This window comes from Canis lupus, chromosome 16 (genome assembly GCF_011100685.1).
Source record: "Canis lupus familiaris isolate Mischka breed German Shepherd chromosome 16, alternate assembly UU_Cfam_GSD_1.0, whole genome shotgun sequence".
NCBI classification, from domain to species: Eukaryota; Metazoa; Chordata; class Mammalia; order Carnivora; family Canidae; genus Canis; species Canis lupus.
The window spans coordinates 27,917,597-27,934,595 of record NC_049237.1 but is presented as its reverse complement, the minus strand read 5'-3'; the positions used below and the strand labels follow the sequence as shown (position 1 = coordinate 27,934,595).

The following is a 16,999-nucleotide window of genomic DNA, read 5'->3' as shown; positions in this document are numbered from 1 at the left end:
CCAGGGGTGACTTTTTATTTGACTATTTTAATCCTTTCTGCCACTTGTTATAACGTGGCACAAAACATTACAGATCTATTCCTCCATGTACTGGCCAGGTTTCAGAGCAGAATACAGTTGTAATTGCTCTAGTAAAGAAAGACACAATGCTTCTCCTCTAATGGCAGAGAGCCCCAAGTGCTTACCACAAACTCTGGCAAACTGAAAGCTATACATACAAGGACTCAGCTGGCTGCCAGAAGAAGGATTGCCATTTACTTAAATTTTTTACTGCCAACCTCCTCTGGTTATTTTTTTAAAAACAAAAGACACAAAACCAAAACAACTCAAGATCTGTCACATTACCTAAATTCTGCTTAAAGATACTTGAGTACTTTCACCAAATTAAAAGAACTATCTTCTAAAGCAAAAACCAAATAAAACCAAAACCAAACCAAACACCTTATCTTCAGTGTAGTCTAAATATAATTTAATAGGCCTGATACACCATGGAGTCCTTCCAAATATTTCATACTAAGGTAAGTTCAGAAAACTTAGCCCTTGTATTTAAAAAAAAACAAATTAGGGAATATTAATTTCTAAAATGTTTAACAAATACTAAAAATTGTTTTATTATTTATTATAATACAGCTGTAAAACTGAATACTCTGTATATTCAACTAAAGAAATTCTGTTTCATATTTATCACAAACTGAAGTTCACTGACCCCTCAGGGACACAATAATGTTTTTACTTGATCAATCTCTTGGCATACTTAAATATCAACAGCTGGCAAGTAAGAAAGCTTGTATTGCTGGCTCTTAGCTACCATCACCACATATGTTGCCTTGGCTGTATCGCATCAGCCCTTCTTCAGTGCCAGACCAAAACATGATAAAATACAACATAAACAATTAAAACATAAATGTGGGCAGCCCCGATGGCGCAGCGGTTTAGTGCCGCCTGCAGCCCAGGGCGTGATCCTGGAGACCCTGGATAGAGTCCCACGTCAGGCTCTCTGTATGATGCCTGCTTCTCCCTCTGCCTGTGTCTCTGCCTCTGTCTATGAATAAATAAATAAAATCTTAAAAAAAATAAAATAAAAAATAAAACATAAATGTGCTCATCTTGTCTTCCAAGTGATATCTCAAATTAGTTGAAAACTCTGGATTAAAGAATATGACATGGGAAGAGTTTACTTTGAATATGAGAACTGTTTGCAGAAGAGAACAGATGAATCTTTAGATGCTCCATACAGGAACAATAAGAACTTGTCAGTAATTCTCAGTTATTAAAAGAAATGCAGATATTAGCTTAATTTAGAGAAGTAATATGCTAATAATCTGTTTACTATTATAAAAGGGACTACTGAAAATGTCAATCTCTCAGGGATATTACTGAAACTCTTATTTGATGGGGAAATATGCCAATGAACTCAAAGACATAAAGAGAAAGTACTGACACTCACCTCTTGCACAAACGAAACAAAAGCCTACATTTATGGCAGAGGAAGAACTGCTTTTCCGTTTGGAATGATTACTACAGATGAGATTGTAGGAGGATATAAATATGCTGCCAGCAGCAATGCAAGCATCTCCAGAGTGATAGGCTACTGGACATCTCAAACATCGCATCATGCGACCTGTTTAAAGACAAATCAGAAGAAACAAAATCTACATAAGTAGACATCAGTTGGATATAAAACAAGTTTTTTGAAGCTGGGCTCTTTTGGGTTTCATGTGATGTGGTTATTTGAAGATAATATTTTTCTCCACAATGTTTGGTTCTGTCATTCCTGTGCAGGATCCTTAATGCAGTGCCCATCGAGAGATCACTCAAAGAAAAACTTGTTTGCTCCAGTGACGGAGAGATGGTGATCTCAATGTCACCCGTGAAACAAATTTTCAAGGGTAATTTTGAATATATGGAATTTTCTTCTCATGATCTAAATTAGAACCAATTCTCTACTTATCATGCTATTAATTGTGGCTGTGCAGTTATATCTACAGATACATGGAGGTATAATACCAAATATTCTTTAAAATAATGTGCTTATTATTTGCTACTGCACTGAAAAAAAAAAAACCAAAACCTTAGTCCCCCCCCCCTTTTTTTTTGTTCTGTTTTACCTTTACTTGCTTTGTAGATATCTTTTTCCATGGAACAGGCAGAGCAACAGTGCTGGGGACAACGGAATCCTTTTGATTCAAAGATGGCAGTGGGGAATTTGCGGACACAGGCTTCATGATAAAATTTCCCACAAGCACCAACAGAGCAACGCTTCACATCTGTACCAGACACTTTACATGAAAAACATGGGTGCTGTCCTGAAAAATTGATTGAAGAACACAGATTAAATAAAATCTGATTAAAGCATATTCTTTTTTTATTTTTTTAAAACATATTCTTTTTCTTTTTATTTTTTAAAGCATATTCTTTTTAAATAGAAGCAGCTAATGACACCAAAGAGACTCTACTATTACACATAAGAATTTCACATGCAAAAAAAGGCACTGAAAATAAATGGCTAAATTAAAAAGTTATTTATTTGTTTAAATTTATTTTTTATTTTGAATTTTAGTTAACATACAGTGCAATACTGGTTCCTGGAGTGGAATTTAGTGATTCATCACTTACATATGACACCTGGTGCTCATCACAAGTGCCCTCTTTAATACTCACCACTCATCTAGCCCATCTCCCACCCACCTCTCTCCATCATCCTTCAGTTTGTTCTCTATAGTTAAGAGTCACTTACGGCTTGTTTCCCTCTCTCCTTTTTCTTTCCTTTTCCTCTTCCCATATGTTCATCTGTTTTCTTAAATTCCACATGAGTGAGATATCATTCTTATCTTTCTGACTTATTTCACTTAGCATAATACACTCTAGTTTCATCCACCTCATTGGAAACGGCAAGGTTTCATTTCTTTTGATGGCTGAATAATATTCTATTATACATATATATGTATATATAGTAGAAATATTATATATATAAATACATACACACATACACACCCTTCCCATATCTTCTTTATCCATTCATCAGTTGATGGACATTTGGGCTCTCTCCATAGTTTGGCTATTGTTGATAATGCTGCTATAAACATCGGGGGTGCATGTATCCTTTCAAATCAGTATTGTTTTATCCTTTGGGTAAATACCTAGTAGTGCAATTGCTGGACTGTAGGGTAGCTCTATTTTTAACTTTTGAAGGAGCCTCCAAACTGTTCTCCAGAGTGGCTGCACCAGTTTGCATCCTACCAGAAGGTTCCCCTTTCTCTGCGTCCTTGCCAACACCCGTTGTTTCTTGTGTTGCTAATTTCAGTCATTCTGACAGATGTGACATGGTTTCTCATCATGGTTTTGATTTGCATTTCCCTGATGATGAATGATGTTGAGCATCTTTTCATGTGTCTGTTAGCCATCTGGATATCTTCTTTGGAAAAGTTTCTATTCATGTCTTATGCCCATTTATTAACTGGACTGTTTTGGGTTTTGAGTTTGAGAAGTTCTTTATAGATTTTGGATACTAATTCTCTATCAGATATGTCATTTGCAAATACCTTCTCCCATTCTGTAGATTGCCTTTTAGTTTTGTTGTTTCCTTGTCTGTGCAGAAGTTTTTTACCTTGATGAAGTCCCAATAGCTCATTTTTGCTTTTGTTTTCCTTGCCTCTGGCAATGTGTCCAATAAGAAGTTGCTATGGCTATGGTCAAAGAGGTTTCTGCCTATGTTCTCCTCTAGGATTTTGACGGCTTCCTGTTTCACATTCAGGTCTTTCATCCATTTTGCATTCATTTTTGTGTATGGTGTAAGAAAGCGGTCCAGTTTCATTCTTCTGCATGTGGCTGTCCAGGTTTCCCAACAACATTTGTTGAAGAGACGGTCTTTTTTTGGATATTCTTTCCTACTTTGTCAAAGATTAGTTGACCATATAGTTGTGGGTCCATTTCTGGGTTCTCTATTCTGCTCCACTGATCTGTGTTCTGTTTTTGTGCCAGTACCATACTGTCTTGATAACTATAGCTTTGTAATATAGCTTGAAATCTGGAATCGTGATGCTTCCAGTTTTGTTTTTCTTTTCCAACATTGCTTTGGCTATTTGGGGTCTTTTGTGATTCCATACAAATTTTAGGATTGTTTATTCTAGCTCTGTGAAAAATGCTGATGGTATTTTGATAGGGATTTGCATTAAATGTGTAGACTGATTTGTATAGTACAGAAATTTTAACAATGTTCTTCCAACCCACAAGCATGGAATGCTTAAAAGGTTATTTAATAAATTTGGCTAGAATTATTGATTTGCTAGAATAACTGAACATCAGTTTAGAGATAAGGCAGGAAAAACAATTTAGATCTTCACTTCTCATTCTATAATAAAATTAATCCATAAAAAAACCCAGAACAGAATTTTTCAACACACTGGAGAGTGGGAAGGTCTTCCCAACCAAGAATAAATAAATTACCAAAGACAAGACAGATTCCATTAGTCACTTAACAATTTCCATATGTAAAACAGACACACAATGAAAACTCATAATCCGAATACAAAACACAGAAAATTACAGCTACATATTCAAACTGTAGTAAACCAAGAACAAAGAGAAAATATTAATATTAACCACAGAAAAGACAATGACCTCCAAAGAAGCAACAATAAGACTGTGAGCTGACAGCAAGGGACAAATGGGAGCCAGGACACAGTGGGATATTATTTTCAAAGGGCTGAAAGAAAACTGTTACTAAGCCACCATTCAATATCCAGTGAAAGCACTCTTTAAGAATGAAGTGAAATTAATATACATTGGGAGGATTAAAAAACCCAAAAGTTCTTTTTTTTGAAAAAGATTAATAAAACTGGTATCTCTGACAAGAATGACAAAAAAAGAAAAAGCAACAATATTAACAATATGAGAACTAGTGTACATCACTATAAATCTTATAACTATTTGAGTATATTTTTGCTAATAAATTTGAAAATTGACATGAACAGATTCTTAGAAATGCATAATTACCAACACACAAAAATAAGCAGAAAATATGAATAATTCTATGAAGCATTAAAAAAATTGAAACTATAATTAAAAACCTCCCTACAAAGAAAACTTTAAGCTTAGAGGGCCTCCACTGGTCAATCTGTCAAACATTTAAAGTTAGAAATAATAATTATAGAAAAGGATAAAAAGAAGGAACAAGGCAGATGTGGAAAAATATATGCAACAAAGATGAACAAAGGATTATGTTTTGTTACAAAAAGAGTTCACATGTGGAGAAAATACATGCAATATGAACAAGATATATACAGAACTACAAATCAGGGGCGCCTGGGTGGCTCAGCAGTTTGGTGCCTGCCTTTGGCCCAGAGCATGATCCTGGAGTCCCAGGATCGAGTCCCACATCAAGCTCCCTGCATGGAACCTGCTTCTCCCTCTGCGTATGTCTCTGCCTCTCTCTGTATCTCTCATGAATAAATAAGTAAAATCTTAAAAAAAAAAACAAAACAAAACAAAAAAAAACTACAAATCAATATAGAAATATAGAAGCAGAACAGCCTGATATAAAAGTTGGCAGGAGCATCTCCTGGCTTGGACAGTAGAGTTTGTTACTCTTGATCTTGGAGTGGTAAGGTTAAGCCCCACATTGAGCAAAGGGCTTACTTAAAAATGACTGATTGAATGAATGAATAAATAAAGTGGACAGAATATGAAGAGGCGACTTACAGAAAGCAGAAAGGCAAACAGCCAATAAGCATATAAAAAAGAACTGTCAACTTCTCAACTAATACTCAGATAAATGCTAATTAAACCCAAGTAATATTTAAAAATTCATCAAATAAGAAAAAGAGTTTGATGATATAAACTGTTGATGGGGTATAGGAAACAGGTACTCTTACATACTGTGTAGGAGTTAGGTTGGAAGAAACTACCTTAGAAGGCTACATGGCAGTATCCAATAATCGCACATTCACTTTCTGTGACCTAGAAATTCTGCATTTGCTGTCTGCATTAGGGAAGACTTGTACATTTAAAAGGATATTGGCTGAAGCACTGTTTGTAACTGCAAAAAACTGAAAGCAATTCAAACATCCTTCAACAGAATCGTTAAACTATAATATATGCTATGGAACACTATGCAGTAATTAAATAGAATTGACATAAAAAGAGCTCCAGGGATCCCTGGGTGGCGCAGCGGTTTAGCGCCTGTCTTTGGCCCAGGGCGCGATCCTGGATACCCGGGATCGAATCCCACATCGGGCTCCCAGTGCATGGAGCCTGCTTCTCCCTCTGCCCATGTCTCTGCCTCTCTCTCTCTCTCTCTCTGTGTGACTATCATAAATAAATAAAAAATTAAAAAAAGAATTAAACAAAAAAAAAAAAGAGCTCCAAGATAGTGAAAAAAGGAAGCTGCAGAACAATTAATACATTTTTGTTACAATACACAAAAAAATGTTACATACACATGTATGTGCACACACACATGGTTGACCTATAATTACAATATTTTCATAGAATTATACTTATATTCCATTTGTGTAATTAGAAATACCTTTAAAATATTAAATGCTAAGAACACCTTTACCACAATATACAAATGGACAAAACAAGAATGTATCATTCACAAGAGAGTCAACAGAGATACATACAGAAAAAGATGTTCAGTTGTAAACACAGAACTGCAAATTATAATAATTTTGTTGTTTTGTTATTCTTTGAAGGTAATTGTCTTTTCTGTGGGTAATTTTCTGCCTCTTTTATTAGGATATGAGTTCATTGTGTGTTCATTTTACATACAGAATCTTAAGTGACTACTGGGATATCATCTTTTGGAAAGTGTTCAAGTCTTTTGCCCATTTTTCTTATAATATAGAAAATCTGAAAGAAAAAAATGGAATAACTTTTTTAAATGGAATAGTTTTTTGTTTTGACTTTTTACAGACAGATTTGATTTTGGAAGTACCTAAACTTTGCAAATGGGCTGAATTATAAAAATGCCTTAAAATTAGTACTTAAAACCATGATGTTCAAAAGTGTGTGATTTTTTTTTAAACTGGCATTGTTGTAAAAGTACAGCAAGGTTTGTTGTTGTTGTTTTGCTGTATTTAATTTCAAATTATATTTTAACATGCATGTAGATAGGAAAGCAATAGTATTGTTTTAAAAATAATTTTTAGAAATTAAAAAATTAAAATAAATTATTTTAAAGGTTAAGAGGTTTGACTTTACAGCTTTGCCTAAATCCATAAATTGTCTTATGAAAAAAAGAAAGGCTTTCACTTACATAATGATCAAAATAGGTCTAATATAAATGAAAATTGTTATAACCAGTGACACTTATACTATTAGCCAAACTATCAAACTCCTTTAAGACTTAAGGTTAGAGCCGTAGGATATGAGTGTTTCTAATTCCCTCCCTTCTTAGTAGTACATGGTTTTTGTTTATAATAATTAGTAAGTTACCCTGATTATTACATATTTTATTCACAAGGTCAAATTAAAGTGCCTTCTCTCCAGAAATCACATTTGTCTTAAACAATAAAAAGTGATAGTATAAGAATTTATTGGGCATGTATCCTATAATATTTTTATATGCAAAGTATCTATCTTTTGATAAAAAAAAAAAAAAAAAACACCTTTCTAAATGACCTTAAACATAAATGAAGTTTTTATTACTAACATGTTGGAGGGTAACAAATTAGTTTCAAACTAATTTTTCATGTGATATAAATAAATCAAAAGCAATTAAAAAACTTTAATTAATTTACTTTAGAGAGTATGTGTGTGAGCAGGGGGAGGGGCAGACGGGAGGGAGGGGAAAAGAGTCTCAGGCAGATTCATGCTGAGTGTGGAGCCTGACAGGGTCTGATACCATGACCCCAAGGTCATGTTCTGAGCCAAAACCAACAGTGGGACACCCAGACACCCAGGTGCCCTCAAAAGCAACTTTTTAAAAATTAAAAAATAATTGATTTTAAGCTGTGGTTAAAAGTATGTAACATAAAATTTACCATTTTAACCATTTGTGAAAGTAGTGAATTAAGTACTCATCATTTTGCAACTATCACCACCATCTCCAGGATTTTTTCATCATCCCATCCTGAAATTCTGTACCCATTTAAATGATAACTCCCCATTCCTGCTAAAAACTAGTAAAAATAAATAAATGAATAAATAAATAAATAAATAAACAAACAAACTTGGTAAAAACTGTTCTTTCTGTCTCTAAATAAATTTGACTATGTAACTCATATAAGTGGAATCAAATAATGTTTGTCCTTTGTGACTAGTGTATTTCATCCATTATGTATTAGAATTTCATTTTTTATCTCATTTTTTTTCATTTAAAAAAACATTCTATTGCATATACACACCACATTTTATTCATCCATTCATTCATCAGTGGACACTTGGGTCATTTCCACATTTTGCTATTGTGAATAATGCTGCAGTGAACATGGGTGTATATACAATTATCTGTTTGAGTTTCTGCTTTCAGTTCTTTTGGGTATTTATCCAAAAGTGGAATTGCTAGATCATACAGTAAGTCTATGTTTAATTTTTTGAGGAACTGCCGTACTATTTTCCATAGAGGTTGTACCATGTTACATTCCTGCCAAAGGTGAATAAAGCTTCCAATTTCTCCGTATCCTGACCAACACTTCCACTTTTAAAAATTTTATAATAGCCATTTTAGTAAGTATGAAGTGGCATCTCATGTGATTTTAATTTGCATTTCCCTGATTACTAATGATTTTGAATATTTTTTCATGTGCTTACTAACCCATTTGTTGATTTTCTTTGGAGAAATGTCTATTCAAGTCCTTTGCCCAATTGGGGTGTTTGTTTTTTTGTTGAGTTGTAGTTCTTTATATAATCTGGATATTAGTCTCTTATCAGACATGGAACTTGCCAAAACTTTCTCCCATTTTGTGGGTTGCTTTTTTAGTCTGTTAATGGTATACAAAGTTTTTAATTTTGATAAAGCCCAATTTGTTTATTTTTTCTTTTGTTGGCTATGCCTTTGGTGTTACATCTAGGAGATCAGTGTCAAATCTATTATCATAAAGCTTTTCCCCTATGTTTCCTTCTAGGATTTTTATAGTTTTAGCTCTTAATTTTGGTCTTTGATCCATTTGAATTAATTTTGTATGCTGTTGTTAGGTAAAGGTCTAACTTCATTCTTTTGCATGTGGATATCCAATTTTCCTAGCACCGTTTGTTGAAAAGACTGGTCCTTTCCCACTGAATGGTTTTGCATCCTTGTCAAAAAAACCATTTGACCAAATGTGTGAATATTTGTTTCTGGGTGCCCTATTCTTTTTTTTTTTTTTTTAAGATTTTATTTATTTATTCATAAGAATAAATAAACAGGCAGAAAAACAGGCAGAGAAAGAAGCAGGATCCATGCAGGGAGCCCGAGATCTGGGTGCCCTATTCTATTCCACTGCTTTATATTTCTGTCTTCATGCCAGTATCACACTGTTTTAATTGCTGTAGCTTTGTAGTAAATTTTTATTTTTATTTTATTTTATTTTATTTTATTTTATTTTATTTTATTTTATTTTATTTTATTTTATTTTATTTTATTTTATTTTATTTTATTTTATTTTAATTTTATTTTACTTATGATAGGCACACAGTGAGAGAGAGAGAGAGGCAGAGACATAGTTGAGGGAGAAGCAGGCTCCATGCACCGGGAGCCCGACGTGGGATTTGATTCCGGGTCTCCAGGATCGTGCCCTGGGCCAAAGGCAGGCGCTAAACCGCTGCGCCACCCAGGGATCCCCAATTTTTATTTTTTAGATTAAAAAATTGTTTATTTTTTATCTTTGCTTTGTAGCAAATTTTTAAATCAGGAATTAAATCTTCCAACTTTGCTCTACTTATTATTTTTTTAAAAGATTATTTATTTATTCACAAGAGACACAGAGAGAGAGAGAGAGAGAGGCAGAGACATAGGCAGAGGAAGAAGCAGGCTCCATGCAGGAAGCCCAATGTGGAACTCAATCCCAGGACTCCAGAATCATGCCCTGAGCCAAAGGAAAATGCTCAATCACTGAGCCACCCAAAGTCCCTCTACTTATTTTTAAAGCAAATTTCTCTTTTAACTTTTCTAAAAGATGTGTGCCAAATTAGATTTTATCTAGCCTTTGTTGGTAGAATTCTGCTCTGCTGAGTTCTAGAGTCAGGAGAAAAGCCCTCAGAGTATTCTAATACTACCAAAACATAGTCCTTCATATCACTAGTTTAGATCAGAGATTACAATTTAAGTGCTTAAAGGGGCCAGGCAGATTACATAAATGACTGGAGTGATAGGGTTTTAGAAAAGGGAATGGTAGACAATGTGGGGAACCAGAAATATGTACCTGACCCATATTCACACGTTCAAAGCATATTTTGAGAGCCAAATAAAACAATGTGCAGATAATCTGACCCTGAGGTTGCCAGCTGGCAAACTGTTCAAAGGTTTTACTGCAGAGTCTAAATGTGATAAGTAATATTTTATATAGGGAAAAATATAAGTTATATGTTCAAAACAGCTTTTATAATAAGCTTAATTTTCACATGTGTATGTGTGTGTCTGTGTTAGGACATATGACATATGAAATATAATCTTCACCCTACTTAGTCAAGGTGGTAGAAGGCAACAGTAAACAGTAAGGAATCAGGGGTTAAGCTATTTCCTGGGTTTAAATCCCTGTTTCATCATATGTTGTCTTTTGACTTTGGGTAAGGTGTTAAATTTTCTTTCTCTATAAATTGTTTTGATTGGTAGTAGTTTATATGAGCTGGAGGGATAAGAAAAAAAAAGGTAAATCGAAAACCTGCAATGTCTAAAAAACAATTTCCATCTTTCCAATAAAAATATATTCATCACGGTCATACTTTGTGATTGATGCTTATTCCAGTCCATTAAAGTCAAGGGATTTTTTTTCTTTCTTTTTTTTTTTTTAATGATTTTATTTATTTATTCATGAGAGACAGAGAGAGAGAGACAGAGGGAGAAGCAGGCTCCCTGCTCTCTATCAGAGTGATAAAGTCTGATGAGGACCTTGATCCCAGGACCCTGAGACCACAACCTGAGGTGATGGCAGATACTTAACTGATTGAGCCAACAAGGCACCCCAAGTCAAGGGTTCTTTAACTATTTATTTATATATTTATTTATTTATTATTTAACACAAAACTCTCAAACCCATCTCAAAAATATCTCAGTCTACATATTTTGCATAGCTGTTTAGATAAAACATAAATCCATCTTAATGATTTGATAGATTTTATGGCAAAAGGATCGGTAGAAGAAAATTTGACAATAATATTGCTAACTACTCCTTTGATCTTGGGAATCCCAATCACTGGATGGTCTTAATTTGTTGAAATATCTATGGGAGTGGAGGATGAGAGCTACATAAAAGTAGTTAGATGTCATGGTGGATGCTGCCATGGCACATTCCTTTCTACCTGTCTTTTTGTATCTATCAAACTAAATAAACTTACCAGTTTTACATTCTATGCAGATGAACTTTCCATCAGGGACTGATGCCAATCCCAGGCACTCCAGGTGAAAGTGTTTGCAGCACTCTCCCTCACAAGGAATCAGAGAGTCACCAGAGCTTTCACAGATCTGTAATAGGGCAAAAAGCAGGAGTTCTTAAACTTCAGCAGGTATCAGAATCACTTGGAGGGCCTGTTAAGACACAGATTACTGGGTCCCTCTCCCACAGTTTCTGATTCAGCAGGTCTACAGTGAGGCTCATGAATTTGCATTTCTAACAGGTATCCTGACAATGCTGATGCTGCTGATCCTTAGCCCTCACTTTAAGAACTACTGAGGTAAGTTATTTTTTTAAAATTTTAAAAAAGTTTTTAATTCCAGTTAGTTAACACAGTATTATATTAGTTTCAGGTGTACAATATAGTGATTCAACAATTCTACATATATCACGCAGTATTCATCATGACAAAAATAGTAAGAATATAGGAAGACCTGTATATTTAATACATTAAAAAAAAACAAATACTGAATTAGATAACTATTTCCAGACCCAAAATGGTATAAAGTTTAAAGTCATACTTGATCTTTCAAGATTTCTTCTTTGGAATCTACAATACTTTTTCTTCACAGAGTAAAACTATTTTTCAAAAAGGGTACTGAGTATTTATACATTATTACATTTTAATGTATATTTATACATTAAAAAAGGTAACAAAGTGGAGGATCATAGGGGAAGAGGAGAAAAAAATAAAACAAGACAAAATCAGAAAGGGAGACAAACTATAAGTGATTCTTACAGGGAAAAAACTGATGGTCACTGGAGCGGAGGTGGGTAGGGGGACAGGGTAACTGGGTGATGGACATTAAGAAGGGTACATGAGGGGATCCCTGGGTGGCACAGCGGTTTGGTGCCTGCCTTTGGCCCAGGGCGCGATCCTGGAGGCCCGGGATCGAGTCCCACGTCGGGCTCCCGGTGCATGGAGCCTGCTTCTCCCTCTGCCTGTGTCTCTGCCTCTCTCTCTCTCTCTCTCTCTCTCTCTGTGACTATCATGAATAAATAAATAAAATCTTTAAAAAAAAAAAAAAAAAAGAAGGGTACATGATGTAATGAGCACTGGGTATTATGTAAGACTGATGAATCACTGACTCTTATCTCTGAAACTAATAATACACTATATGTTAATTAACTGAATTTAAAGAAAATTTTTGAAATAAATCATCTGTCATTTCCTTTTTTTTTTTTTTTTAAAGATTTTATTTATTTATTCATGAGAGACACACACACACACACACACAGAGGCAGAGACACAGGCAGAGGGAGAAGCAGGCTCCATGCCAGGAGTCTGATGTGGCACTCAATCCTGGGTCTCCAGGATCAGGCCCTGGACTGAAGGCGGTGCTAAACTGCTGAGCCACCAGGGCTGCCCTGTCATTTACTTTTAAATAAGCTTTAGGCCCAACATGGGACTTGAACTCACAACCCCAAGGATCGAGAGCTGCATGCTTTACTGACTGAGCCAGCCAGGCACCTCCCATTTACTTCTAATTAATAACTTGAGTATCACAATGAATATTGGCACTTGTAATGTGAAAAGCCAGAAATGGCTTTTAGATATTACGGCTTTAAAATAATATAATTTAGAAAGATACTACTCTCTCCAGCAGGAGGTAAGTATGTTATTGGCAAAATACTACAGCAGTTATTTCAAGCTATCCGTTGTTTGCCTACCTGACACACAGTGTCCTTCTTACTGACTCCAATGCCTCTTCTTGACAAACTTGAATCCACGGACTGCACGTCAGAAACATCTGCATCTGCAGTAGCGGAAGGGCTATCTACTTGCTTTCCAAAGCCTACCTACATGGAAAACATAGTACTTTTTAAGAAAAATAAAACAAAAATTTCCTCAAAGTGAAGTGCTATGAAAATCCTAGCAAGATTTGCTCAAATAAACCTAATACCTCTTTTTTTTCTTTTTCTTTCTAAAACCCCTGGATGCTATATGCCTGGTGTTTTGAGAGAAACTGTAGTTAAAATTTAAAAAGACAGAAACCATGCTTCTGTTACATAAGAAATCAGCAAAATGAAGACATTTGTAAGTTACAAAATAACCAAAATGATTTGTTCTCTGAGTATTTAAAAAATTCCCCGCTCCCCAAACAAATCAGGCAAAGCATTGTTACTTCATTTTGCAAAGCAAAAGAGAGTAATGTGCCCCGAGACTTGAACATATTTACCTGCAGGTCACTCAGTCCTCTAGAATCGGAGTCAGATGTGTCTCTGTATGCTGAGCTAGTCATTTCTACATCAGTTGAGGCGCGACTCCTTTTCTTTAGTGGTTTACAGGAATCTGAAATCTCGCTGGCACCTTAATACAACACACTGAAATTAATCCTAAAATAGTGCTTAAGGTTTGTTGTTTTAATTTTTTTTGTGGGAGATTATTTCTTTCCCCAAACTCATCTGTAGTGTGAAAAAAAGCACAGCTCTCTTTGTAACACTGAAGTCACGAATCAAAACTTCGTAAGCTTCTGACCTTCCTGATAGTGAGTGATTTAATTTACAACCGCTCTATTAAAACATTTAATTCAGTGCTTCTGCTCTAAAGCTATTTTCAGTCAACAGAGCCCAAGTTCCAAGCTAAAAACCAATTCTATCAAAACTATAGGATAGCTGATTGATTTGGAGCAATCCAAAGAACCATTCAATTTGGAGGGGGAAGACATAAAACCCAACACACTGTGTAGCTTACAAATATGGTCGCAGAGACACCTCCATCTTGTTTTTATTAGGGATGTGACAAATCTTTGATTTGTATTCGATTCGTACACGGATAGTGCCATTTTCCCCCGAATTTTGCAATTCAGTTGATTATTGCCCCCCGCGTAAATTTTGGATGTTCATAATTGTTCATCTGAGACTTCCTTGGTGAAGTGGCATTTATTGTGACCATTAACAAGTGCTGCAGCACATCTACATATGTCATGCCATTTAGGAGGCACATTGCTGAGGGTTGTAACGGACAATCAATGTTCAAATGCAGCCAAATCACGAAGAGCTGGATGAGAGGCCTCTATGTGGAATTTGTGCGGGAAGGAATAAATATGAAAAAAAAAAAAGGCAGAGAATAGTGTGGAATTTTTTTTAAAACTGTGTGTAATACAAATCCAGCCAAAACAATAGTGCAAAAAGTTACAAAGCAACAATCTCTTGGGCTAATGCAGTATAGGCTATACAGAAACAGCCACGATGAAATGTGCAGATCAGGCACGGTGAATACCAGGGAACCAAGGAGACGGTTAATATTTCAACCCACAGTTTGTGTTTTGGATTTTTTCCCCCACACTTTCCATACAACAAACAGACATCTAGATCAGCCCAGCAAGCTATGGTGGAAGTGTGCAGTCCAGAAGAGACCATGGAGAAACAAGTCTCCTGAGGCCATGAAGATCCGCAACAGGCTGAGTGAGAGTAGCACTTGGTATATAGCCATGTTCTGTGGTGGAGGATGTGGGCCTCTTTAGACTGCTCAGATTACCGGAACCTTGTTATCATATCCCATTCTACAAGTTTTTTCACTGAATGTTTCCTTACATCTATAAATGAGGGTGCCTGCCCATGTTAACGCTGATTAAAAAACACAAGTACACAAATCTATCTCCTTCATTGCTGGTGTGTGGACCCAGAACACCACCACAAAGTATTTCCTTGGCCTAAAAGATCACTGGATTAACAAGGAGTTTTAACAGAGGAACAGGAGTGCTGTACTGAGAGGCTTTCGAAGGGAAAACACAGGTACCGCCATTTCCGATGAGTTTCTGAAAATGCTAGAAAAATGACAGACTGCCAAAGACAGCTGCCATGCTGTTCTCCATGATAACGGCACTAATATTAAAAAAAATAAGAGCTTTTAATGATTGTAATGTATACAGTTTGGGCTGTTTGGCAAAACCCTGCAGATGTGCATTAATGATGCTTTATTTAAAAACAAAAACCAAAAAAACAAAAACAGTCCATGTTGAAATTGATCAGTGTAAGTTAAACGGTGGTTTTTAGGCTGGACCCATGATTTAAGCTGTACCCATCCAGCTCAGACCAAAAAAAATCATCTGAATGTTAAAGCAATTGTTCAGAGTCTTGAAGAAGAAACCAGGCAGGAAAATGCCAATAATGATGATTGGCGAAATCAAAATTGAAAACAAAGAAACTGTTTATCGAGCCGCCGACAAAGAAATCTTGCATGGAGACTCCAAGTCTGGAGTTTCTGGGATGAAATTGTACAGGAATCTCAGTCCACAGTTTCCTCAATCGCTGCGGAGACGGAGCTGTCACTGAATCTGACAGAGCCCTGCACTCCCCGGTCCGCCGACCCTGTGGAATGGTGGAAACACAACGCAATCAGGCCTCCTAATCTCGCAGCGATCGCGATGTCTTTTCTTGGAGCTCCGCCAAGCAGTGTTCCCTCCGAGAGGCTGTTCAGTTCTGCTGAGGATCTCCACGGAGACCATCGCTGCAGACTTCTCCCCGAGAATGCAGAGAGGCTGGTGTTTTTTTTTTTTTTTTTTTTTTAAATAATGCAATTTGCCCAGAGTAAACTACGGGTATTAAATACAGTTTGAATGATTTCACCAAAAACGCACGAATCATGCTATGGAGTTTGTACTGTAGTCAAATTGCACACAGAAAATACGGATATAAGTTTAAGGTTTCTTAAACTTTGTGCATATCTCAAATAGATTTGCATAAGGTCATCTAATAATGGCCATAAATATGCTACGAATCATTTTTAATTAAAAAAAAAGATTTTACAGCACTGTCAAAATAAACGTGGTAAGATTTTTTGTAATCAGGTTGTCTTGTCTGATTTGTCATAGTCCATGTTTGACAAACATTAATAGCTACTATTCGGTATTCAGTCGAATACCAAAAAAAGTGGATTCGTCACATCCCTAGTTTATAAACCAGTGAAACCCCAGAATCTTATGGAGAAAAGCCGGAAACAGTATCAAGTCTACATGGTGTTCTCCAATTTACCAAAACAAGTAAGACTTCACACATGGAGGTACAGAATAAGATCAACTCTAAAATATACACATACACACACACACACACACACACACACAAATACTTCAATTTCACACAAATTTTTTTGACTGAAGAGCAACAACAGTGATTTACAGAGACACACAAAAATACATGAAGTACAAATAAGTAATTCTTAAAATCTGGTTTTAATCAAGTAAATGCAAGGCAACATTATAATAACTCACCTTTCTGTAATCCAGTCTTCACTGTAGCCTGAGGAACTGTTTCAACCTGTTTGGACAGAAAAATATACCATTAACGAGGATTTTATTTCACTTTTAATTAACAGAGGGAAAAAAATAATACTTCCATCAATCTAAGTAATGATGAGTGATTAATGTATCTGAAATCTGAACTCCATCCCATCTTCTGGGTAAAGTTCTGTCTCAAGGTCAGGGAGGGTTTAAATCCTAGCTGCCTATGCTGAATTCCAAGTGACA

General features: G+C 35.6%; 1 protein-coding gene across 6 annotated transcripts in view; it reads right to left on the bottom strand.

The window, feature by feature from the left end:
* The window catches only part of NSD3 (nuclear receptor binding SET domain protein 3), a 123,973-nt gene that overhangs the window by 28,978 nt on the left and 77,996 nt on the right, over positions 1–16,999 (bottom strand). For 5 of the 6 annotated variants that reach the window (XM_038560048.1, XM_038560047.1, XM_038560049.1 and 2 more), the window contains exons 9-14: positions 16,745–16,790; positions 13,712–13,842; positions 13,203–13,331; positions 11,476–11,602; positions 2,109–2,306; positions 1,448–1,621 (exon numbers count right to left, since the gene is read on the bottom strand). In XM_038560048.1, the coding sequence (XP_038415976.1) occupies positions 1,448–1,621; positions 2,109–2,306; positions 11,476–11,602; positions 13,203–13,331; positions 13,712–13,842; positions 16,745–16,790 (805 nt within the window). Of the gene's footprint in view, positions 1–1,447; positions 1,622–2,108; positions 2,307–11,475; positions 11,603–13,202; positions 13,332–13,711; positions 13,843–14,602; positions 15,846–16,744; positions 16,791–16,999 lie in introns of those variants that run through there. The other variant, XM_038560052.1, reaches the window with a different exon arrangement.